The sequence below is a fragment of the Notothenia coriiceps genome, unplaced genomic scaffold (genome assembly GCF_000735185.1).
Source record: "Notothenia coriiceps isolate Sejong01 unplaced genomic scaffold, NC01 NC01_scaffold00017288, whole genome shotgun sequence".
NCBI classification, from domain to species: Eukaryota; Metazoa; Chordata; class Actinopteri; order Perciformes; family Nototheniidae; genus Notothenia; species Notothenia coriiceps.
In genome coordinates this window covers 249,542-273,545 of record NW_011349989.1, presented here as the reverse complement: position 1 = coordinate 273,545, position 24,004 = coordinate 249,542, and the positions used below count along the sequence as shown (strand labels likewise).

The 24,004-nt window shown below is 42.9% G+C and overlaps 1 protein-coding gene across 1 annotated transcript in view; it reads right to left on the bottom strand.

The window, feature by feature from the left end:
• LOC104950234 (zinc finger homeobox protein 3-like) overlaps positions 1–24,004 on the bottom strand; it is a 66,770-nt gene that overhangs the window by 12,594 nt on the left and 30,172 nt on the right. Inside the window, exons 2-4 of the mRNA XM_010776722.1 lie at positions 5,675–8,185; positions 4,950–5,529; positions 1,641–2,137 (exon numbers count right to left, since the gene is read on the bottom strand). Of these exons, the coding sequence (XP_010775024.1) occupies positions 1,641–2,137; positions 4,950–5,529; positions 5,675–8,149 (3,552 nt within the window). The 5' untranslated portion in view covers positions 8,150–8,185. The remainder of the gene's footprint in view (positions 1–1,640; positions 2,138–4,949; positions 5,530–5,674; positions 8,186–24,004) is intronic.

Sequence of the window (24,004 nt, the reverse complement as noted above, 5' to 3'; positions counted from 1 at the left end):
GGGGGGGGGGGGAAATCTCTTTTGCCTTTCAGGTTTACAGCAAAGTGTAAAGCACAAGGATAATGTAATATAAACTGTAACCTGTCATGTGAGAAAAAAACAAGTTTTTCCAAAGAGTAGAGGTAGAGAGAGAGAAAGAGAGAGAGAGAGAGAGAGAGAGAGAGAGAGAGAGAGAGAGAGAGAGAGAGAGAGAATGCCACAGTCTGTCTATTTTGGTCTAATGTGAGACTGTCATTGGCTTGTGGGCCAGTAAGTCCAGCAGCTAATGCCAAGAGAGGATGACCATGGGCGCTAGAACAAAACAGAAGGATAACTGCCTATGATTTTCTGCTGTCTCACAACTGACTCAACATATTTGCAGATTTTGTTGCATATTTGCATTTCTATGCATCTATAAATAACATCTGCAGCTGAAATTGTTCCTGTGGTCCTCTTGCTTGTGCTGGTGCAAAACAGCATTTACTCCCCTCAACACCTCCTGTGTCGCCTGGCCGAATAACCACTGTGCTATGAGTCCTACATCACCCATTCCCCTTTAATAAAACCCTTTCTATCTTTTCCAATAATAATTCTGGATGATTTTCAAATAGAAATCCTTTTCAGGAGGTTTAAATGTCCCATTAAATGTCCTTTTTTAATTAAAAACACCTTACTTGAAGCAAGCAGCACATTCTTTCACAAGCATTTTTGTCACACTATGATATCATAAAAATGTCAAGCAATATAACTGTTTAAATAGTTCTTCCTGTTTACCTTTTAAGAGTCAAACACTTGACAATAAAGTGGACTTACTATAAATAAAGGCAACATCCACTAGAAGATGCCAATTACAGTGTTATATTTTGGATTCTGCTGGTGTGTATGTTATGTAGGCTTGCAGAAAGTATATATTGTCACTGTTTGTATGTTTTTTTGTTGTGTGTTATGTGTCTGTGCATCTGCAGCTATGCCAGTTTGGGTTAAGCGCCGAGTGACCAAAGCCGCAGACTCACAGGATAGGTACCTAAGTGGAATCAGGCCTGTTAGATTTATGGCCATTTGTTCGGAGAGTGTTCATCCATTGGCTATTATGGAATGATTAGAGGAGAAGGTGAAGCTCCAAGTCCAGCAAAAATCAATACGGCTGTCGAGAACGATTCAGCCTTTCCCGCTCCGAGGAGTATTAGCACCAAACCTCTGTCTCCTCACACTTCTTTATTCGTCTCCTAGTGATTCACCCTAAGCCTCCAAGCCAGCTTCACTTGCCATGTTCTTCTCATAGCAGCACTGTGGTCCTGCTTCTATATGAATACTTGGAAGCCAAGAGGCACACAACAAAGCTATCATTCATGCCTTGGGAGAGCAGCTAGTTTAGTGCTGTGGGCTGCACTGGAACATTTATTGTTTCTTGCGGAGGAGTATCAAGGATTCCTGACACATGTTGCCATTTTGGTTGGACTCATCAAAGTTTAATTGGATAATAAAATATTCCTTAATATGACAGAAACATACTGCTTCTCTTGGTCATATTATAAAACCTCAAATAGTGAGACATTCTACCTATGCTCTTTGCGCCCAGTTAGGTATATGTTCAGTAATGATAGGAAAATGGTAATACCCTGGAAGTTGAGTGGTAGACTTGATAAAGGAGATGTACTAACCTTGTAGAGTTTGAGGCTAGCCTCATGCCGGGTGTTGACAGTGTGCATCCTCAGCTTCTCCAGGCTGTTAGTGTAGTAGTCGCAGGCGTTACACTTCAGGTGCACTGGGTTGCCTATGGCCACACATTTCAGACGCCATTCATTGCCTTTGCCCCCTTCTTTGATGTGGGCCACAAGCTGGTACTTTTGCACATGCTTGTCTGTCTTGCAGTGCAGCTGGAAGTTGGCCTTGAGCTGAGTGGTATAGTGGCACAATTTGCACTGGTGAGAGTCGCCCAACACAGCACGCCATTCTTCCTCCGGTAGGCTGCGTTCAGCTCCCATATGCATGCCAAGCACATCCAGGTTGTCAGTGGTGAAGCGGTTGCATACAGCGCACTGAAAGAGCTTGAGGGAGGGGTCGCTGGTTTGTGATAGACTTTCTCCCAGGGTCATCAGTTCTTCGGACACCAACTGCCCACTGCCCAGCCGCACATCCATAGGGATCTCCCCACCTACTAAAATGTGGGGATACACAAAGGAAGACACAAAAAAAAAGAGGAAAAGAGACATTTAGAAATATTCAAAGCTAACACTCTGAACTGGAGTCCAGTTGTAAAGATCACTTTATTTCTCAGTAATTCACTTCAGGACATCATTATTAAATGATTTGAGTTTTTGAGCAAAGTGTTTTGAATTACATCTCAGTGTGGTTTTCCAAAGTTTAACTTTATCTGTGTGAGTCAGTATAGAATCACGTGGAGGATAAACTACACGAGCATTAAATTGTATATGGACCTTGCTTTGAGCTGAGAAAGAACAAAGCCGGGACATTTTCCATGAAGACCTCACACTGCCAGAGAAAGAACATACACATAGCCCTACTTTGGCTATTGGACTTTCATGGCCTTCTGTAAATCAACTCCAGAGGCCATGAGCTCCACAGAAAAAGCAAGTTATTTTATCATTACTGAAGAACTAAGGAGTTCCAAAGCACACATTACTGTAAATCAAATCTGTTGCCACTTTTCACAGAAAAATTGTATTAAAAAAATCCACTTCGCTCCTTGGATTCTTCTGCTTTTTTCACTTCAGATTGCCTCTAAATCAATATGGACACCTAACAGATTAATTCTTCTTGGTACTGAGTCTAAACGATGAGGAGAGGGGGAGGGGGGGGGGGAAACACAGCAAGCACATATCATATGACACAAACCGTAGAACTGATGTCTATACAGTCTGGGTAGGCTGTCTGAAAAATGAATGCAAAAAATATGCGGTAAGAGCAGCCAGAGTTTTTGCCTTGGCTTGCTGATCTTTAACTGCCCAGACTGAGCATACAGGCTTGACCCTGCCCAGCTTTACACTAAATTAATTCCAGCAGCTCCTTTTTATTTATTGCTGCAGTATGCAGCCTGCTCTTGGACTTTTCTCCATTACCTGAGTTTTTATAGCCAGGAGAGGGAGACCTTTGAGAAGCCCTCTGAAATTACTCACAGACCCAGCTCTGCATTCATGGCTTCTAACACTCTCTATCTTACAAACAAACATATCCAATAGCTATATCAGTACCATCTTTTCCTGCACCTTGCATCTCTAATTTCTACCTGGCTCTCATGCAGCATTACTATATTTAGATTCAATGATTTACCCCGTACTTGGCTTATACTCCTCCCTGAACCCTGGTTGATGACCATTCGATGAAGACCCTGGTATGGAGCTTTGTTTTCACATATTTTGTATTTTGAACACAAGTTTTTTCTAAAATATCATATATATGATGGATAATGCTATATGAATCTTAAAAGAAAATCCAAACACATTACCATCTTGCTTATTTACTTTCTCACACTAATGTTTTAAAGTGCATAACTCTGACTTGTCCTTTGTGCTGTTTCACAGTGTATGTGATGTGAGACATTACATTCCAGCAAGAGTAGCTTAAAATCACATCCCCCTCCCTTCTTTTTTACTCTCTTGCCCTCCATCTCATATCTTCCTTTCACTACAGTAGCTGAGTCTTGGGAACGAGGATGAGGGTGAGATCATGTGAGGTTAACATTTGTTATCTATCTTTTCGGCAATACACTCAAAAGTCAAAAATCCACAGTGAGAGCATGAAAAAGAACCTCTTGCTTTAGCTGCCTGGTCTGGGATCTCCTTGTTATGGCAGATTCTCCAAGAGATTTACAAAGCCTTATGTATCATACTGTAGAGTTAACATCAAACTGTTTGTGTATGATGGCTTTATGAGTTCCTTAAAGTGTGACAGAGGATAACACCGCTGTAGTTTATGGGCCCAGACTGTGTCATCATTGCCTCCCTTGTAACATGCTTATTACAACTCACCTCACAGGAAAATGAACCAGATGGCAGAAAAGCTCAAAAGAATGAGTCCCACCAATCAATACGTGTTTGCCTTTGAACTGACGACAGTTGGAGACAAGTTTGTACAAACTTTTGGGTTGTAACTGGCCTGCCAAACGCTCTGCTATGCTTGTGAATTACCCATGCTGAGCCCTCTAACCTCCCTTCTTTGACCAAGATACAATTTATAGCAACAATTACATATTTTGAAAAAATGTAGAACTCCAGTGGTAAAGTTCAGCCGCAGTTACCGAATAATGACATGAAAAAGCTGAGGGTAGCTGCCTGAGATATAGGGCATGGAGAAGAAAAAATAGAATTGCAACACTATAACTCACCTTTTGTGAGCAGGTATCACAAAATTAACTTCACAATTCTTTCAAAATTCCATTTAAACAGTATTACTTTGATGTCTTGTTAAAAACAAAAGTATCTCTTTATTTTATAGATAAATGTACAACAAGTACATTTGTAGATGAAATAATTGACTGGTATTTGGCACTAGAATGTTTAACTATTGATGTAGGATAAAGGCATTGAGCATATAGGCCTACTGTCGTAATGAAAATGATCATGAACACCATCAGTAAGGAAATATGTAGAGGGTCTAGGGTAAGCCCCCAGCTATAAACTTGTCTCAAATGGATTATTTTTCTTTCACCACTCCTACTTTATATTTCAGAGACACTCTGCTTTTAAAATTAGAGAATAATTTTACATTTACTAGGGCAGGTATACCTTAGGCAAGGGCATAAGAAAGAAACAAAAGAGAGGGGCAATATGCAATTTTCCATCTTCCTAATGTTGTATGTTAGCACAATGAAAAGTGATTTAAATACAATTAGTTGTGTTCTCCAAGATTAAGTTAAACTGAAACTAATTTATGCTAAAAGTAATAATTCCTGGGGACTTTGTGGTGACTTTGGTCATTTCTGAGAGCAAGTAAGGCAAAGCGGCACTCACCAAGTGCAGGGGCCAGGGCAGCCATGTTGGGATCAAGGTGAAAGCTCCCCATCAGGAACTGGGCCTCAGCTCCAGCTGGGTCTATCTTGAGGCCTGGTGGAAGGCTCATGTTCTGGGCCAGGTAATATTGGTAGAGCTCAGCTTCAGATGGTGAAGGCATTGCCCCCAAGCCAAGTCGTCCATGCTGCATTTGAGTGACATTCTGCTGGAGTAGCATCATGTTGTGCATGTGCTTCTCGCTGGTCATGTGGATACGCAGGTTCCGTGCCACATTGGTCTCGTAGTCACATACCTCACACCGCCAAGTGGGTTTGCTCTTCGGCTTGGTCGGGGAGGGGGCCCCACACGGTCCAGCCATATGCGTGGAGGACTGTGTTGGATGGTGGTGTGGAGGGTGATGGCTACTGGACTGGGTCACTGAGGGGACTGTAACCACTCCTCCTGGGGTATGTCCAAATACCTGTTCCTGTCCAGTTCCAATGGTGCCTCCATTCGCTAGTGTCTGCATGTTGTTCAGGTGCTTGTCCGACTGCATGTGGATGCTTAGGTTGCCCTTTGTGGTGGTCGAGTAGTTACACACCTAGAAAATATAAGACCATATATATATATATATTTGAACTGCAATAAAGTAAACATATGCTACATTAACCATCGGTTCCCATTTGACATATATTTGAATGGCTCACCAACAAAACAAAAAACTTTAATGGCAACCCATTTCTTACCTCACACCGGAAGGGCTTGTATCCACAGGTATAGCTTTCTCCACGAGCCAGACGAGGGTGGCTCTGACCACTTGTGCAGTACGAACAGGTTCCTCCAGAGTCTGGGTGTTTCTCTTTCATGTGTGCCTCCAATGTCTGCTGGTATTTGTAATGCCAGTTGCATTTCGGACACTTCAGTGTCTTGCATGAGTTGCGTGAATGCATCATGGTCATGTGTCCACCCAAGGAGCGTGAAGAACCCAGAACGGTGTCACATTTAGGGCATTCTACCCCACTGCCACTGCCACCAGGCCCATGGTTCTGGGAACACTCGCCCATCCCTGTTATGTCACAGGAGCCTCCTGGGAAGAGGTGCGCGAGGCCTTGAGATGATGGGTGGAGATGATGATGATGATGGAGCATGTGGTGATGGTGCAGAAGGGCTCCATTTTCTTCCTCTCCCTCTGCTGAGCAATCATTTGGTTCTGGAGCTGTGGCACTATCACGATTGGCACTTTCATCAGCAGCAGCATTGGAGGACAGAGGTGAGGAGGAAGTGCCAGCAGTTTCGTCCTCGTTCCTTCTGACAGCACCTGCCGCCATTGTCATGGGAACAGTGGGTCCCTGACAGTTAAAGCTCAGAGGGAGCTCAGAGGTCCTCCCTCCACCGTCTGCCATTGAACCCTCTTTCCTGACAGAGGAGGAAGTGGAAGCAGGTCCTTTGCTGTTTAGTGTGCAACTGACCGCAGAGGTGCAGGCAGAAGGCTGGAGAGCGCTACTAGGCATTAATAAAGGAGATTTGGAAATGCTTTGGTTTGAGACAGCTTGTTCCCCCGCTTCACCCTTGCCACTGCTACTGTTACCACCACAGGCCACTGCAGTGCTTTCTGCCTCCAACTCATCTTCCTCCTCCCCTAATAACAGTTCTTCTTCTTCCGAGCACCCAATCTGGCTCGATAAGTGTGCCTTGTATTCATTTCCCTTGGTGTCCCCATCCTCTCCCTTGCATGCCAACTCTTTCCCAGCAGGCTCCTCTGTTCTCCCTCCCTGTTTGAGCAGGGCACTGGAGTCTTTGGCAGAGCCTGAGGACGAGGTAAGAGTTGATGCTTTGGGAATGCTCAGCCCTCCAAGAGAGAGGACTGAGCTTAGTGGGTTTTGTTGCTGCTGCTGTTGGTGGTTGAGACCAGAGTCAGAGTCTTTGTTGAGGAGGCTCTCGCTGCCTCTGCTGCTGCATCCAGGCTCCAAATGGACACCACTAAAAGTGCCATAGAAGCTCTGGCCAGAGTTATTGGGGAGCAGGTTAGGTGGCAGAGAAGTGCTCTTTGTTTTTGGTTCCAGGAAACTGATGAGGGGCTCTTTGTCCTTCCCAATGCCCTGGATGATGGCAGATGCTTGCTTGTCCCCTAGCAGCTGCCGTTCGTCCTCACACAGTGTCATGCGGTGATCATGGACGGCATGAGTGGCAAAGGAACGGGCATAGCCAAAGGACAGCTTGCAGAGAAAACACATGAGAATGGGCTTACCCTTGCCATATAGGGCTAGCCCATCAAATTTGGAGAAATCCACGTTGTTGGGAACATCTTTGGATACACAGGACTTCTTGGCAGACCCATCGCTGTTCAGGTAATCCTTGTTGCTTTTGTGCCGCACATCAAAGACACGGTAACTGTGCAGGACAGGGCTGAGGCCTGCCATGGTTGAGGTATTGGGGAAACCTTGGTCTGAATTGCCAAACCACTTCCTGAAGGACGAGGCTATGTGGAACGTGTTGATGATGTGAGGGTAGACCGAGGATGAAGTCCCAGCAGGATCCCCCGGTGTTCCCACACTGGTGAGAGAGTTTGTGGGAAGCAGGCTGCCCATGCCCCCACCACTTTGGATCAACTGACTGATGCTCTCTACGATATAGGCGGAGCCATCTGGCTGGTACACTATCTCACCAGCAAGGTTCTCCACATCACTACTTTCCTCTTCTTCTTCCTCCTCTCCTTCGTCACTCCCACTCTCAGGTGCTCCCTGTTGTCGTGTGGGCTGATGTCGCAAAAGAGTGGGCATGCCCCCTCCCCCAGGAGCCATTGGCACCCCAGGAAAGGGTTGAAGACTTGGGAAACAGCTGTCAATCTCCATTTCATCTAAGTCCTCAGATTCTTCCTCTTCTCCACAGCTTATTCCCTCTTGCTCTTCTTCTTCAAGACCCTCTCTTATGGGATGCAGCTGGCCTGTGGCAGAGCTATCACGGTGGGCCTCGGGTGATGTCTGTTTTGGCTGCTGCTGCTGGGACAGTGGTTCTCTCAGTCCGTCATGAGATGCACTGGAGTTTTTGGGTTGAGAGGGGTACAAAGCAGAGAGGGACAAGGGGTCCAGGGAAGGGGCCTGGTTGGTGCAAGGGACCTGTGAGCTAGAGTGATCGTTCCAGGGCTGTGGTGGTTGCTGCTGCTGGGAGGAGCCGAGCCCATCGTCTGTCCCAGAAACCACAGGAGACTCACAGCTGTCCATGCTGATGCCTACATGAGGCGTTCATCGCATCCAGGCCTGTAGAGACACACAATTGTGAGATAAGGGGTTATTGTTGAAATTGAGATGTTAGATTTAAAAATAGACACAAAAACATAGGCAAAAACAACTCATGGTTGATCATGCTACAACTCATAATCTACAATGCCTTTGCAAACAAAGATGTCTATATTTTCTAAAATATAACTATGCCTATTGAGAAAAGATTGGTTAAAGAAAACATTTAAGATGCTATGAATAGGAACTTTAAAAGAAGAAAATCAAATGTATAGTGCATAGGGTGAGAGACAAAAGTCTGAGATATAATTGGAAAAATGACATCTTGCTCATTACGCTAGATTAGGTACTTAAACACAATACCTGAGACAAGCACTAATAAGCCGCCCATGATTCATCTTCCTGCCATATCAGGAAGGTACCATCTTTTATCTTCACCTTCCAAACAACACCCCTAATCGTATATTCTGCAAATCCTACATCCGTTTTTAATTAACTTGCAGTCAGAAAAAAGGAGAAACAGGCTAACTTAATGGATCAAATAGATTCCCTGTGAGATAATTAGACACTGAGAAGCCACCCATCAGCACATTGTACATTTACATAACTGGAAGAAAAAGGGAAAACTGCATCTACAAAAAGAGATTCTTCACAGTATCACCATTATCACTCCATCTTCAAGTTATGTATATATATAAAGAAGGATATAATACATGTGCACTACTGATATAGATGTGTATGATCTATAACAAGAGCAGTAAAAGTCAGTTTTTCTATGAGCCAAAAATACATAAGCTGGGTTGGGACTTCACAGCAGCTGTGTTTAGATCTTGCATCCAATAACCTCTACGCTCAGCCTGGTTTCAAACACTCCAGCCACCCTTCGCCTCTAAAATAATAAATGGGAGCTGAGCTTACGGGAGCTGGCCATGCCCCGAGCATCTGAGAGGCCCAACACAGGCTGCAATTTAGAGCGCAGAAGAGATAAAATGATAGCGCAAGATACTGCTGAGCTAATAATTTTATTAAAGGGATGCAGCCAACATTGATTAAAGGGGGCAATCGGGCTGAAACCAATAACTCTGGGCTGCCCTTTAACCCAGCAGTACTGAATATTACATGAGCAAAGTTTCCCGGCACCAAGCTCACTGCCATGTCCCGCTTGATTAGCACATTCCCTGCTTGCGTTTGATTTATTTACTTATTTACTTAGTGATGCAAATTTCAGCTGTGATCAGAATGGAGTCTACCCCCACACCCTAACATATTAACCACTGAGAGAGAGGATAGATTGATAATGTCTGTCTGCTGCTTCTTGAATGTCTGATGAAGCTTGTCTCCCACACAACATATAGTACCTGAGAGCTCTGTAGTCTATATGCACTCAAACTACACAAATAATGGACGTCTATTTCAAAGGTTTGCTATTGTCTTTGGACTACCTAATTAACAATAGAAAAAAAACGTATAAAGAAATAATTATTTTAATGATAAAGCAATGCATTTACATCATGACTGCAAAGATGATGTATATGTTATTGTCATAAATACCCGGGGGCAGACATTTCTGTCAGTATGGTCCACCCAATTGTTTTGTTGACACAACACTGAGATGACCCTGATGACCCCTGCCTTGCTTTGCATATAAAATGAAAGATATTAGACTGGCTGGCTTATTAACAAGATTGCTTTATACAGCCAGACATGATTTAGAGATGGCTGTCATATTGAGTGAGGGGATACTAGCGTTACTGGTCTGTATTTATTATCTGCTCCATTAATAAGAGGCAATGTGCTCAACAGCCATTTTACACAAATGGACTGAGGGCAGCGAGAGGAATGCATGAAATAAAGATATGCCACATGTCAAACAGACAGTGATTCTTCAACTAAAAGCCTATGGATATACTGTAAAATGAAATGAAAACAAGAATAAAATATGACATGCCTAAAAAGGACTGCCTCACAGGAAAAATTGCCATGTGTCCTGTCTGAGCATGAAGTGTTTCACACCTTGTTCCTGTAATCTATTCCATCAGCTCCTCCTCCGGATTCCATTGCCTTTCTCAAGCAGGCCTGGGAACACTGTGCAATAAGCACAACTGCTAGTTAAGATTGTTGATTCGCAATGACCTCTAAAGTTCTCAAGTCTTATTTTTTGATTATTTTTTACTTAAGTCTGAGAAAAAAGTCACAGTGTACAGTAGTGAGTGTAGCACCCATCCATTCATATTACTCCTGTAAGATACCTGAAGCAATTAGAAGTAGACAAGACAACACGATGACTCTTGATCAGTGCTGGAGCTTTGAGCCAGCTTGGTGTGTCCACTGCTTACAGAAAACAGGATTGCCCTTTAAAATCAAGATGGTGTAATTCAATAACCTGCAGTGGTTACTGATGAGCAATGGGATTGTCTGGAGTCGGGGAGTCGCAGATGGGCCAACAGATATAACACTGTTTGTCTCTCGGAGGTCTGCCTGGCTCAGTGACACCTGTTTAAAGCAGGAAAAGCTTTAATCTCTGGGAGGCACTAAACAAGTCGGGGAGACAGACAAAGAGACGCGGTCGAAGGAGAGGGGAAGTGGAGGAGGCCAGTGTCTCTGTGTGCTGACAGTGTTAATAACCACAAATCAAAATGATGGAGCAGCCTGCTAAAGGTGACTACTGCAGAGTGGAATTATTTATGGATATGTACTGTGATATGGAGAAAAGTTGTCAAAACTTTGGAATACTGGCACTAATGCTCATTGCGCAAAACAAGTCACCCTGCCATGGCCCATGTGTTGTATCATAATTCTGAATGTGGGCCTACTGGGTTGACAATAGGCAGGCTGTATGCAGCCAAAACAAGCCTTAGCTGACAATAAGAGATAATCAGAGGGAAGAAAAGGCAAAATTCCTGAGCTGATCTGAGGGAGAGCACGCCAATGCACACACACTCTTGCTGCCACCTGCCTTCAAAGGCTTTATGCCAGGGTCCCCCTACTGCTCTCTCTTTCCCTCCCTTCTAACTAAACAATAAAATGTCATATTTCATCTCCTCCCACCCTAACAAAGCATATAAGGTTAAACCTTGTGAAAAGGCCTGAGTCCTAATGAACACAGTCAAAGAGTGGGTCTGGATGTCATTTTGTGGAGATAGAAAATGAGATAAGTTATAAGTTATGGGTCCTTTCATTAGCTGGGATCTACCAGCCAACTGGGGAAGAATTAAAGGCTAAGGAACCATCTGATTATAAGCATGCCTGATCACCTGCCTGGAGGCCTGGCCTTCCCTCCAGGGGACACTACTCTCCAGGGTTTCCTGAGGGAATTATCTCTGACTCAGCCCTAGCTGTGAATACTGCTTAGCTGTGGGTGTGATACAGCGCCGACCCTTACTCGTATTTGAATACACGTCAGGAGTAAGGGAACACCTCTTTAAAATAGAATAACACTGTTTTTTAATCAGCCTAGAGACCCCTAACAATACACCAGATCTGATTTTCAATTGTCCCTCAGTGATGTTGCCTGTCTGTGTCTAGTCTCTGAGCCATCACAGAGCCTGGCCAGCCACCGCAGGGTAAGGGGCGCTTATTGGAAAATCAATGGCGTGAACGCTAAGCAAGTTACAGGAAGATGTGGGAAGGAAGGGTTCTTATTGATAAAGCAGGGGAAGGCCTTTGATGTTGCACTAGGGACATGCTCATTGATGGGAGAACCATTGTAGTCCTCAGGCAGAGTGAGGCCTGGGTTTATCTCCTAGGTTTATTCCAATTAATCACCAATAAATGCATTCATGCATTGCACTTTTAAACATAAGCCCATTTTAATGCCTGACATGGCTTAGTACATTCTGGTTTTAAACTGTGATCTTGCTGTGAGGGAATTTACATCTCTAACATTGCACTGCAAGTGTCTCTTTCCACCTTTTTTACATTACTCTCTATTCAACCTGCTCTAGTCTCTATATACACTAACTGTGGCCTTCAAGCCAAGATCTAACACAATAACCTGAAACTCAGCTAACGAATATGTATGCTATATCTGAAAAAGTGCAACTGTGCTACTAAACTGGCAGCCTGCTGTCGCAAGATAATTGACTGTGCTGAATCAAGATAAATAAATTCCCTTAATGTCATTCAAGCAAATGCTTTTCTTCAAATAATGCACTAGTTCACATTGTCTGAAAGTCAAAAACACATATCATATTTCAGTGCTATCACAAGGTCACATTTTTTATAGTTGAGAGCCAAAAATATTTGTCAACCACAATAAACTATTCTAATTATATTAGGTAGAGTTCTTGTTCTCTTTGTTCCCCAACACTGTAAATCAGACAATTAAGCATGTGCAACATTGTTGTTTATGATGTGCTGTAAATATTCTGTCTGCTATTGTGCTAATGCAGACATAAGGCTGCTCCTGTATTGCTCCAACTGCAGGAGGCAAAAAGTCACCTCAGGTCGATGGCACTCAGCCTGTAAACAGGGCTTCCCGTAAAATCAATGATCTTCAGTAGGAGCTATCAGTCTGTGGAACAGAAATAGCCGTGGCTGTGTTGAGTCTGAGGCGGGGAAGAACGGTACTGTGTGTTTACATGAGTGTGTGTGAGTAGAGGGGGCCGGTCTCTGGCTTGTCTGGGAGTAGTTCTCAGAGATAGCAGAACTGAGGCATGCAGCTTTTGCCATGTTTACAGCCAGCATTAGTTTCTATAGAGACAAGACTGCAACTCTCCAACTGTATTATTTTGGTCTTCTTTGTGTACTTTATGCCCCAAACTAGTGTTAAAAAAAATATACAGCTAAAATAATCCTTACTGATTACAATAGGAGCAACTCAAATAACCAGGAGGCAATGTTCTTAGTTGCACAGCACTCCATTTTACTAACCATTTTGTACTAGTTATACTGGTCAGAAATGGCTAAATTGATGTTGTTGTAAAATCAATTGCCTCCTTTGTTAATAGACTTGAAATAGAACCTTGAAAATGATTTTACCCTTTACGCAACACCATCAAATCTGCTAATCCATTTAATATTGCAGAACGGAAGAAAAAGTGATTTAAGACAGAGCAGCAGTGAAACCATCTGAACTGTATGGTTTTCATGCATAGGGCAGTCTGATTCAATGGTGCGATTGGAGCTCAGCTAACTTTCAAAACACTTTACATGGGGATTTACACATAGCACCAGTGTGTTTTCTCCGTTTTGGAGGGTGTGATAGAAACAGCGTGCTGGTGTAATTAGAAGCAGTTAATTAGCTGTGGGTTAATTACTGGGTTCTGTAGAGAGCTGGTGTAAGACCTGGTGGGGTGGCGAAGCAATGGGAAGCAGCGAACACACAGCAGGAAGCTCCCAGTCTCCTGCCAATTAGCAAACAGCATGGGGGGTGGGCTTCTCTGGTATTCGAGCAGTACAAATGTGAGAAAGCTTATATCATTTCACTCAAACCTCAGAACAGGGGATGAGATAAAGAGAGAGCAGACAATATACATTCTATTTAAATATGCATGCTGCTAGAGACAGTTTTTATTACTGTTTTGTACAGAAAACACATTACCCGAGTTGCAGTGAAACTTTGAAGAGTGAAACTAAAAAGAAAATGACAACCAGTTTTTTAAGAACAAAACAACGCAGGGGCTATTTTAATTACGACAAAAGTATCTTCTTATTTTGGCAGCCACACGCTATCTGTCTTCATTTACCAACCACACTGAAAGACTTGACTGTATTATTTTCCTGTTACGTCCCTTGTGGTTTGTTTAGAAAGCTTTGTAATTTGTATGAGCATTAATTATCCTTAAAATTAAGGTATGATGTATAATCAGAGAGGGGCAATCGGGCTCAAGCTAGTATTCGCCTCCAGGCAACTAAGTGCAGAGCACATACTACACAATGTGGTGTCTCTAAAATGCAAGACAGGCAGTGACAGAAAGAGACAGAGACAGATCGTGAAGGAGAGAGAGTGATAGAAATAACTTTAAACCGCATCTTGCAAATTCTTATCAGATTATTTAGACACACATCCACCATTTTTAATCAATTTTAGACCAGCAGACATGGACATTGAATGATTTGCAACAGTCTGACATGGATCCTAACATCCTTTAGCATTCAGCGCTGACTTTCCCATAGTGAGGAATGCAGAAAGGCTGAGAGAACACTTGATACTTTGTGCCCTGCTGGTCTGTGTGGCAATAATCAATCAGAAAACAACACACTGATTATGATTCTTTGGAAGACTTCTAAATGTAAAACATTTTGAAATCACATAAAGGTATATTATGTAGATATAAAGTATGTATAACTCAGTATGTATAACACAAATGTAGAGCACAATATGTATAACCATGATTTTGTAGTGTTTTCCGAATGAAAACAAAAAAAGAAGGATAATAGGGGGACAGAAAAACTGTGATTGAGATATAGTTAGAGAGTAACAGAGAGCTATACTGTAAAGACACATGTCCAATAAAAGGTCAGGGAGAAGGAGAAAATGTGCTGATCAAAGTATTTGAGCTTCAGGACCTTTATTTCTACTAATTATCAAATCTGCCCCTATTTATATCTGCGGGAAGCAGACGTTCTCTCAAGAGAGGATGGAAGTGAAATCTGCTAACTACAGTGCTTTAGGAGTTTCTGTTTGCACTCACTCTATTACATTTGTCCTATAGTAACAGGATGAGGGTGGTAGAGGGGGGTGAAGTGAACCAATGAACACAACTTATTTGGGAATGTTGTTGTTATGAAAGTAAAGAACAGAACACTATGTACAGTAGACTGCAAAGCTGAGCAAAATGTGAAATATAGAATCAGTATATTTTTGTAGCTAGGAAACCCATTTATATCATTTTAGATAAAAGATTGCCTAAATGATAGAATTGCATGGTGCCATACACACATATATACAAACAGGCACAGATACACACATTACCGCAGCGTTGCTGTTAAGGCGAGCTAACCACAAACACAGTTGTTAAAATGATCAATACCATTGAAATATTAAACCTTAAAAAGCTGCCTTATTGATTGGGAGCCCAATGATAAAACGGTTTATCATCACAATTGTGGGGCTTTATGTAAATGTTTAGAAGAGACCATCAACCAGCAACCAATTGGATGTGGCTAAATGTGTCCCCCCCCCCTCCCAACCCTAACTACAAACACACATACATACCCAACAAACCAATCACCACTCAGCTCTCCTGGCTTACCCTGCCAGCCAAACCCTGAGGAATTGCAGCGATTTGGGCGAACAGGGAGATGTGATTACCATTACTTCTACTTCCATTAAGGGTAGCTGACACTGATCAGCATACCAAGCCCCTGTTGACAGAGGGACGGGAGAAGGTGAACTGGCCCCTCGGAGCAGCACGGTAGCTCTGGGCTGTGGTCTAAGCGATCTCCAGCAGGCATGACTGCAAACAGAAGTACACACACTGGTGCAGGATCCTGGCTCCACGCAGGGATCATGCCCTGACAGACAGATAGGGGACATGGATAACATGTCTATAATCCTGGGCCATTCTGTGTAATCTGGAAAACAAATACCTTAGTAATGACCCAGTCCTGCACCTGGTAAAACACAGGGTTCACTAGCACCTGGAATTAGACAAATATCCACCACAGAGCAGCCTTAAAGGGACACACTCCTTTAGCAAAAAGGCTTAAGGGAGTTTGAGAAGACGCCAGCATTTGAGATAATGGTGTTTTTTTTAAGTCTCTAGCATCCTAGGCTATACAGCAATCAAAAAACAGCATCTCTATTATATTTGTGAAGTTCCTGGGACACCCTTTGAGGTGCATGCAGTGGTATGATGAGATGAGTTAAGTCACACAGAGACTTAGCAGTGAAGCAGTGAGGCAGTGCCAGAAGCCTGAGGGTTAGGTACAGTGTTCGGTTAAGTGTCTAAACCTGAGTAGGGTGATAAGATCCCTTTTAGAAGACCAAATGACCAGGAAACCTGAGTAATGTGGGTGAAAACTGTCAAGGGTGAGAGCGGAGACGTGGAAAGTCATGCTGTGTTATGTGTGGAAAATGGAAACTTACTATCTATCTATTTTATACTGAGGAGTGGTGCATTCGCATACATATACTATGTATGTGTGGTGGGTTATGTGCACACACAAGAATATTGACATTGAACTGCACACACGCACACACCAGGGATTAGAGGGTGTCCCAGTGAAACCATTCTGTGGAAATGATTTCTTTGCAGAAAAAAAGGCATGAAAGCCAATCGTGACCTGGCCTCTAATTCTAGAGTAGGATATCCTGGATAAACAAGTAGAGGGTTCCTTTGAAGACCCTGCACAGCTGAACCATTCACTCCGCACTTCACATTTGTTAAAGTCATTAATGACAAAGATTTAGAAAGAAAAGTGAAAATCTTTCTGGTAAACACATACTTTTTTTATGAGGCCTGGCCCAAATTCCACTCCGCTTAGCTGAAGCCTTTATCCTGGGAAAGAACTGCACCCGTTTTAAACAATAAACCTCAGGGGAGAAGACTTTTCTATTGCCCCTTTCCTCGACTGAATTATGAGGGTTAATAAAGTTAAAAGAATAATGTGTGCAGTGTTTAAAGAGGAAGTGAACAACAAATGTTGGGATACTGGATGTCAAAATACACAGGCCAAAAAACACAAAGCACAATTCAAAGGCTGTTATATTTAAGAATGAGAAAAGAGTCTGATAGCAAGCCTATAATGAATTAAAAAATGATTCCTTCCTTAATGAACACCTCTGACTCCTTACGCACAGCTATTCCTGTACCACAGGGGCATTTATCTCCAGACACACATTTAAACTTTGTTACAGCATGAGTACTTCTACTGTGAGGTTTGATGGAATGATTCTTCATTGGGAAGCTACAGGAAGGAAACAGGTAGAATACATGTATCCCATATAGATTACTCTCTTTCCAAACAAAGGAAATTTAACTTGCCAAATTGCATTTTAAATTCAACAGCATACTGCGAAAACATCTTAGAGTATTTCATTGAGATATAAAAAGGAACAATCATGTGTCTTCAAGGCGACAGCACACTGAGCGCCGGTTTACATGCCAATGGGATACCTAATCTTTACACTGGCAGTTTATAAACAGAGCACTCGTAAATCAGATCGTGATGCAATCGTCATCTTAAAAGGAAAGCAGAGCTTGCCCTACAGTTTACAAGGACGGATTCAAAGGCAAACCTTGGAAGGTGATGTGCACTTCTGAGCAGTGATGAGGAACTGTCAACAGAGGAAGAGTGAGGAAAAACAAAAAGAAAACAACTTGTTAGGTGTATAACAAGGTGGCCTGGAGGGCAATGCTGAAAGACACCTCAGCACTTGACTCTGAAGTGTGTAAGAAACATCAAACAGCTTTTTTTCGTAGCTATGTTGAGCACTGGCAGAGCCGACCATGGTGTTCTGAGACCTTTGTGTGAGGAAAAGACGCTATAGTTTGGCAGGGAATAAAGCGGTACAATTTGACTAAAAGACATCAGTTCCTCATGCAGCAGTAATCACAAGCGTTCATACGCACTAAATCTGAGTTCTGTTCTGAGACACAGACCTCCAGGGAGACCTGTCTGACATGAGGGGAAGCTGTAGCCATCAAACTACACAACTGAAACAGAATAAACCCAGTCTTAAATGCAATTGCAAACAAAGAAAGGAGTTCTGTTTAGATAAAGGTTACCCTAGAGTTGTATAGCTTGCCACCAAAAATTGGCACGGTGGTGTCTACAAGCGTCCAAGCACTTTGATCTGGGCGAGCAAATGCTCATGTGCTGAAAATACATTTAAAAGTCCTATCCCTCTGGTTAGACAAATGGGAGAGGTAGGGGGAAGCAAAAACTGGTGTGATATTTTAGGAAATGCACAGTGTGTTTATAAGTTCCTCTTCTCTTCTTCTCTCCTGGCCTGGCCTGAGTGTTGTGACAGCTACAGTGCTGTGGAGCTATATTTGAGAAAGACCAGCCTCCTGGCCCTCATCTCCACACACACACTGCAGCCCTTGTTCATCTGCCTTAATGAAATGGCCACATGCCTCCTCTCATCCCAGAGCTACTTGCACACTGTAGCACCTGGTAGATATAAATCAACCCTACTGAGCTGTATTTGGGAAGTGAGGCATTAAGCATGACATGGGCTGTCAAAGTTCAGTTTGCGCCGACCGCAACATCTAGTTGAACCGCTGCGGAACAGACCCGAGACCAAGGAGTGGGCCTGCCAAATCGGCCTCTTATCTTCTGCCTCCCAGCTCCGCATGACATGGCTGCCACATCTGGGCACCAGCTGGGCAGCCTGCTGAGCACAGCGTAACACAACCGAGGCCTGCTAGGGAAACACTGGAGCACCCACATTACATGGATTCATGGGATCAACAGCCTAAGAACAGTCCAGAATTAAAAGGGTGTTATTTGCTGCCATTTATCTTTTGGCTTTCTTATCTGTGAGCTGTGGGGGCTTGTGGGTATTATTACAGGTTTTAAGTGGCGCAAGTTCTATTTCTGAGCAAGAAGATAAAAGTAGCTGAGTGCATGTTTGTTGTGTCAGCATACTGTATGTGGTATATATGTAGGTGTATGTCTTAGTGGAATTTCAGTCACGTGAGTCAGGGGTCTAAAGGTCAAACACAGCAAGAGAACCCACACATTCCTCACAGGACAGGCACACATCATAACGCATGTGAAGGTTGGAATTGACTTTTATGTGCATATGTAAGCATATTAAACCAGTCAAAGCAAAAAAAAGAAATATACCTCTCCACCAGTCTACCCCTGAGCTTTAAACTTGAATATTAAATATATTCTCACTGAGCTTTAAGTGTATGTGATGAGTCCTCACACAGATACACAAGACACATAGGCAGGAAGACATAGCTCTCAAAAATAAAAACTCCATCAAAAACTGAGTCAAAAGGGACACTGGGAGCTAAAGGGTGGGAATGAAGACTTATCATCTTCTTAGGATTTGGTCATGGGCTTTCACATAAGAGCATGGTAAGATGTCTTGCTCTTCTGATGTGGAAGTCACAATGGAGAACTGGGTGGTGCGAAGGGTTAAGTACAAGAGAGAAAGATACAGAAAAGAGGAATAGGTAAATTGAGATGGGGGACAGTGAAAGAAGAACTCAACCCTACTGTAATTTACATTTCTGTGTAATTAGTTTCAGGATCAGGGGCTCAAGCCAATGACAGATGCCTCTTGCAGGGAAAAGGCAACCATGTGTGGAGGACCACAGCATTACCCTTATGACACATAACATTCATTGATTCAGTCTGTTAGAGGGAGCATGTGTCAAGGGCATAAACACTGCTATGTGTACGGTACAGAATACAGAAAAATCCATTCATGGATTTAAGGTTATCTTTGGCAGAGTCGAGTAAGGTAACAGCAGACTTGATTCTAAATGTGGGAATAGGATGAGACCCTACAACTGACATCTGCTGGATGCTTGTATAAGTAAAGATTTAGTTTTCAGTTGGATAACATTGACTACATTATTTACCTAGCCACTGTGCACTACATCATCATTTAGGATTTAGGAGGCAGGAGACCTGGGTGATCACAGGAGATATTAAGAAAGGAGCAGAAAACATGTGGCCACATAGAAATATTGGTAAAACACATTTGAAGAATATTCCCATTTAACATGTGTTTTTCATGATAAAATAAACTTCACTTAGTGGCAGAGGATTAAGCACTGCCTTGTGGTCTTCCAGAACTGCACATTTAATACACATTTAATTAATGATGTCATTGTTTTGACATTGAAAGAGCATGCCAGCAAACACGATAAACAAGATCTAGTTCTGGGAAGAGTGTTATCAGAATACTAAAGGATATAGAAAGCTGGGAGATCACAGACAAAGCACTTTGAATCTTAACCCTGAGCCCTTGGAAAGATCCATTCAACCTCCCCCCCATTCAACGAGGCACTATTTTACACACAGCAGTGAGCCCATTGCTCGGCACCAAACTGAGTCAGTATTAACACACCCATGTTTAAGTTAATATGTATTATTTTTAGACTTACAAGCAGCCAGATATAGAGCCATATTGTGAATGACTTCTCACTATGGAGCAGTGAGTTTCCACTCAGGCCGCTATGCCAGTATCCTGGGCATTGCTAAAAGTCTTTACACATGCCAACTAGAACTGGAATGAAGCCATAAGGCTGGGAAGACACACAAATACACAGCTAAACACTTATACTCAAACTAACTGCATACCGAAGATAGTTAACAAAACAAAGACAACAATAGAATAATACCCACTCATTCATGTGAGCATGAGCAAACTTGTTTATCCATGTTTCTGCAGCTCCTTTCACATACACACAGAAAAAAGTCATGGTAACAAGGAGGTGAGAATTAGAGCAGGGCCAACTGGCTCACCCTGAAAGTTCAAGTTGAGTGCCACTACAAATTACAACTTGACAGCTAAAATGATCCCCTGTATGCGTTTCTTACAATGTATGTGCATGTTGGAGTTTGCTAAGGCAACTGCTTCCAGACAGCTGGTCTGGATGAGGTGTCATGCATTATCTCTTTCAAGAAAAATAAATAGAACAACAGTATATAATCTCCCTCAAGATACACTGAGCAGCAAATGCTACCCCCCTCATATATTGTCAATGACAGGACCCTATGCCCCATCTCTAACAGATGCCCCCAAAGCTGTGTGGTGGGAGTGTGATAGGGGCAGGGTAAAACGAGAGGGTGACTAATTGGTTCATAACCTGTAATTGGGGAGATGTAATTGGAGTGGACTTGCAGATGCCAGGTGCACCTTCAGGAGGTGGGGCAGCGGTTTGCCCTTTGACTGGCTATAAGGGAGTGCATGTGTTTGTGGTGGTGTGTGCGTGCAAGGGGTACAGAAGGATTAGATGTGGGGTCGGGGGGGACACTTCTATAGGGAGGGCCCCCAAACAATATAGTGTAGGTGTGGCGTGTGTCTATTAGATCATTAGAACCACATAACAGCTCATGTACAAAAGCCTGTCAAAACACACCACAGCCACACCCAATGAGAATAGGTATACTTACATACACACTTAAACTAATAGTACACAGAGGATACAACAGCTTCATGGCCACTGGCAATTTTCTTAAAACCACTGTTGGGAGTAAGAAATTTGCAGCTCAACATTTTCTCATGGTTCACACGGTGGGTCAATGTGATCAATGTGTTCATGGCCCACCAAGCCAATAATACACTTCTCCCAATCAATGTAATGGGGGCTGAGTGTTAATTGGGACAGAGTAAGAGGAGGGAGGGTTATGGAGTGCGATGCACTTTATGCAGAAGCATCAGAAATGCTGTAATGCTGAATGAAAGCTTCTTAGTGTTGATAGCATGCTTTAATCGCTTGGTTAAAAAAAAATTCTTATAAAGAAATGAAGCGGATGGTGTGTGATGAGGTGTACAGAGAGGGGGTTATTTTGCAAGAACATCTGTTTGTCTTGCCATCACCATATGATTATCGGTAATTAGCTTCAACGCCTGCAGTTGCATGGGTGTGGCCATGCATTCCCCGCTTTGGGCAGGTATGTAGGGAAGACCCATAAAACATACTACCTCTTGTCTCTTTCTGCCAGCCCTCTACCTTCTTTATGAGTCACGCAAACAGGCTTTTCCAACACGTACAATCGTAGAACTTAAACTACACAATAATTATTAAATTACGAGGCAGCATGATTTTTTAACATCTCAGAATGGAACGAGACAGCACCAAACGTGAAATGTTGGACAGTGTAATGGAAACAATGCAAAAAGAGGGTTTCCTAGACACCGAGCTCAGTCAAAAGGAGATACTGTAAAGAAAATTGGTCTTCAAATCCTGCTTTGAAAAGGAATACAGTATCTATTTCAAACAGAAAACAAACCAACTCCACAGCCATGCCTTCTATTTATCATGTTTTCTGTTCATCGGTAGAGAAGCTGAGATGGGATGTATCCTTAATTGTTAAAAACATTTAAGCGTCTTTATTTCGAACCATTCATCTTCTGGATAAAAATGTTACGGAAATTCCAATGAAGAAATGAACAAATTAATCGAGGGCAAGAAATGAAAAGAGACAGAGAGAACGGTAGAAGTGGAGACATTACAGAATCAACTGTTTACCCAGCTTGCTTAGTGCATGATGTTTTCTTTTATGAGAAGATGCAGCGGACAACTAAAAAAGTAAGTAGAGCACAGGAAAAACCTGCCTGACAGATATTATTCTGTCTGTCAGCTAAGTGGAAGTAGGAAGTGATGGTAGGGGAAACAGCCTTTACCAGAGTAAAGGCTGTTTCCCTAGTGTTGCCTGTTGTCTCGCCCTGTTTATACAGGGCACAAGGTTAGTCAACGTGGCATCCAGCCCAGAAAACTGCTGTACCACACACGAAATGGTGGGGCTTCACTTGTGTTGTGAAAGACCTACATGCAGATACTCACAAATAGAATGTGGCCTACTTTATACCTTTTTAGAGATTTCTAGTAATAAATAAAGAGCTGTTCAGCATTTTAAACTATTGTTCCCCTTCACCATGAGCCATATATCTAAACCATTAGGTGGAAGTGAGGACATCCGATAGAGATGTATTGATTTCACACCATTTCGGTGTAATTTGGTAAAGATTAATTAACATATTCCATGGCTCTGCCCATCCTGCTGACACAATGAACATCAGTGGGTCAGAGGAAGGTCTAAAGTAAGGACACAGTCAGCCCAAAAACATAGTGGCCCCCGCAAGACCCTGGCCTACCCCCAGCCTCTAAATTACCTAGGCTGACACCAAGGAGGGTGAGGCATAGGCCCACTTTAACTCTGTACTCAGGCCAGTGGCCGAGCAGGTCAAGACCCCCCCATTAGGGAGCAGGTCAAAGCCACATAACTCTTTAGCTAAGGTGAGGGTCACTGCGATGTTCTGTGCAGTCAGGGTCAACCAGATGTCTCTGGCCACTGAGGTTCATGGCAATACAATAAAGTAATCAATCTAGCCGCTGGACCTTGGTCAATAATATACTCCCAGGCTGCACAGGGTCACCACCTGTTCCCTGGCCTCTCCTTGGACTGTCCTGGCCTCCTGAAGTGCTGAGGTCTTACATTTCACTGTCATGAAGGGAAACCGAAAGACCACGGGAGACCGTAATCAAACCCTGGGAACAGTCCGGCACTATGGCAATAAACCATGACAGACATTATGCACAGGTTGTCAGTGGGCAGAAAATGAAAGAGATGGACTTTTATGAATGTGGCCAAATTAAAGGTAGGATAGGTAATTCACTTCAGAAACACTTTTTGTTATATTCCATGGAATGCTCTTAACATCCCGATAGCAATGAATACATTACATACTTTGACAATAAATACATTAAAAAAACGTCATCTGTCGAAGCCGTGGCGCTGTAAAAAGCACGACCAATCATCTGAGCCGGCCCGGCTAAAATAACTGGATGGCCTACCTGGATGTCAGCCTTCCATCTGTGCACAAACTTATCTCGTGCCCTCATTGGTCATGTGCGCATTCGTGTGTGTTGGAGAAGGGGCTCTGTAAGGAAGTCTGAAGGAAGGGGCAGATTTTTTCCGGTTGTGTACTTTCAAATTCTAGCGCACTTGAGCTGGTTTCTCCATTCTTACCTACCCTACCTTTAAGTCACCTTTGGTGTCAATGTCGACAAATGTGGAGGGTTGTTTTTCTCTGTAGATCACTCGCTTTATAACGACTAATATCTAATACTTGCTTTGCCGACAAATGTATTAGGACTTTTTAAAGTGGATAGAATAGACTTTATAAGAGTACAGTCTAGACAAAGATACATAGCTGTGCCATGAAATTGACACCACTCACCGATATGAGCTGTATTGTCT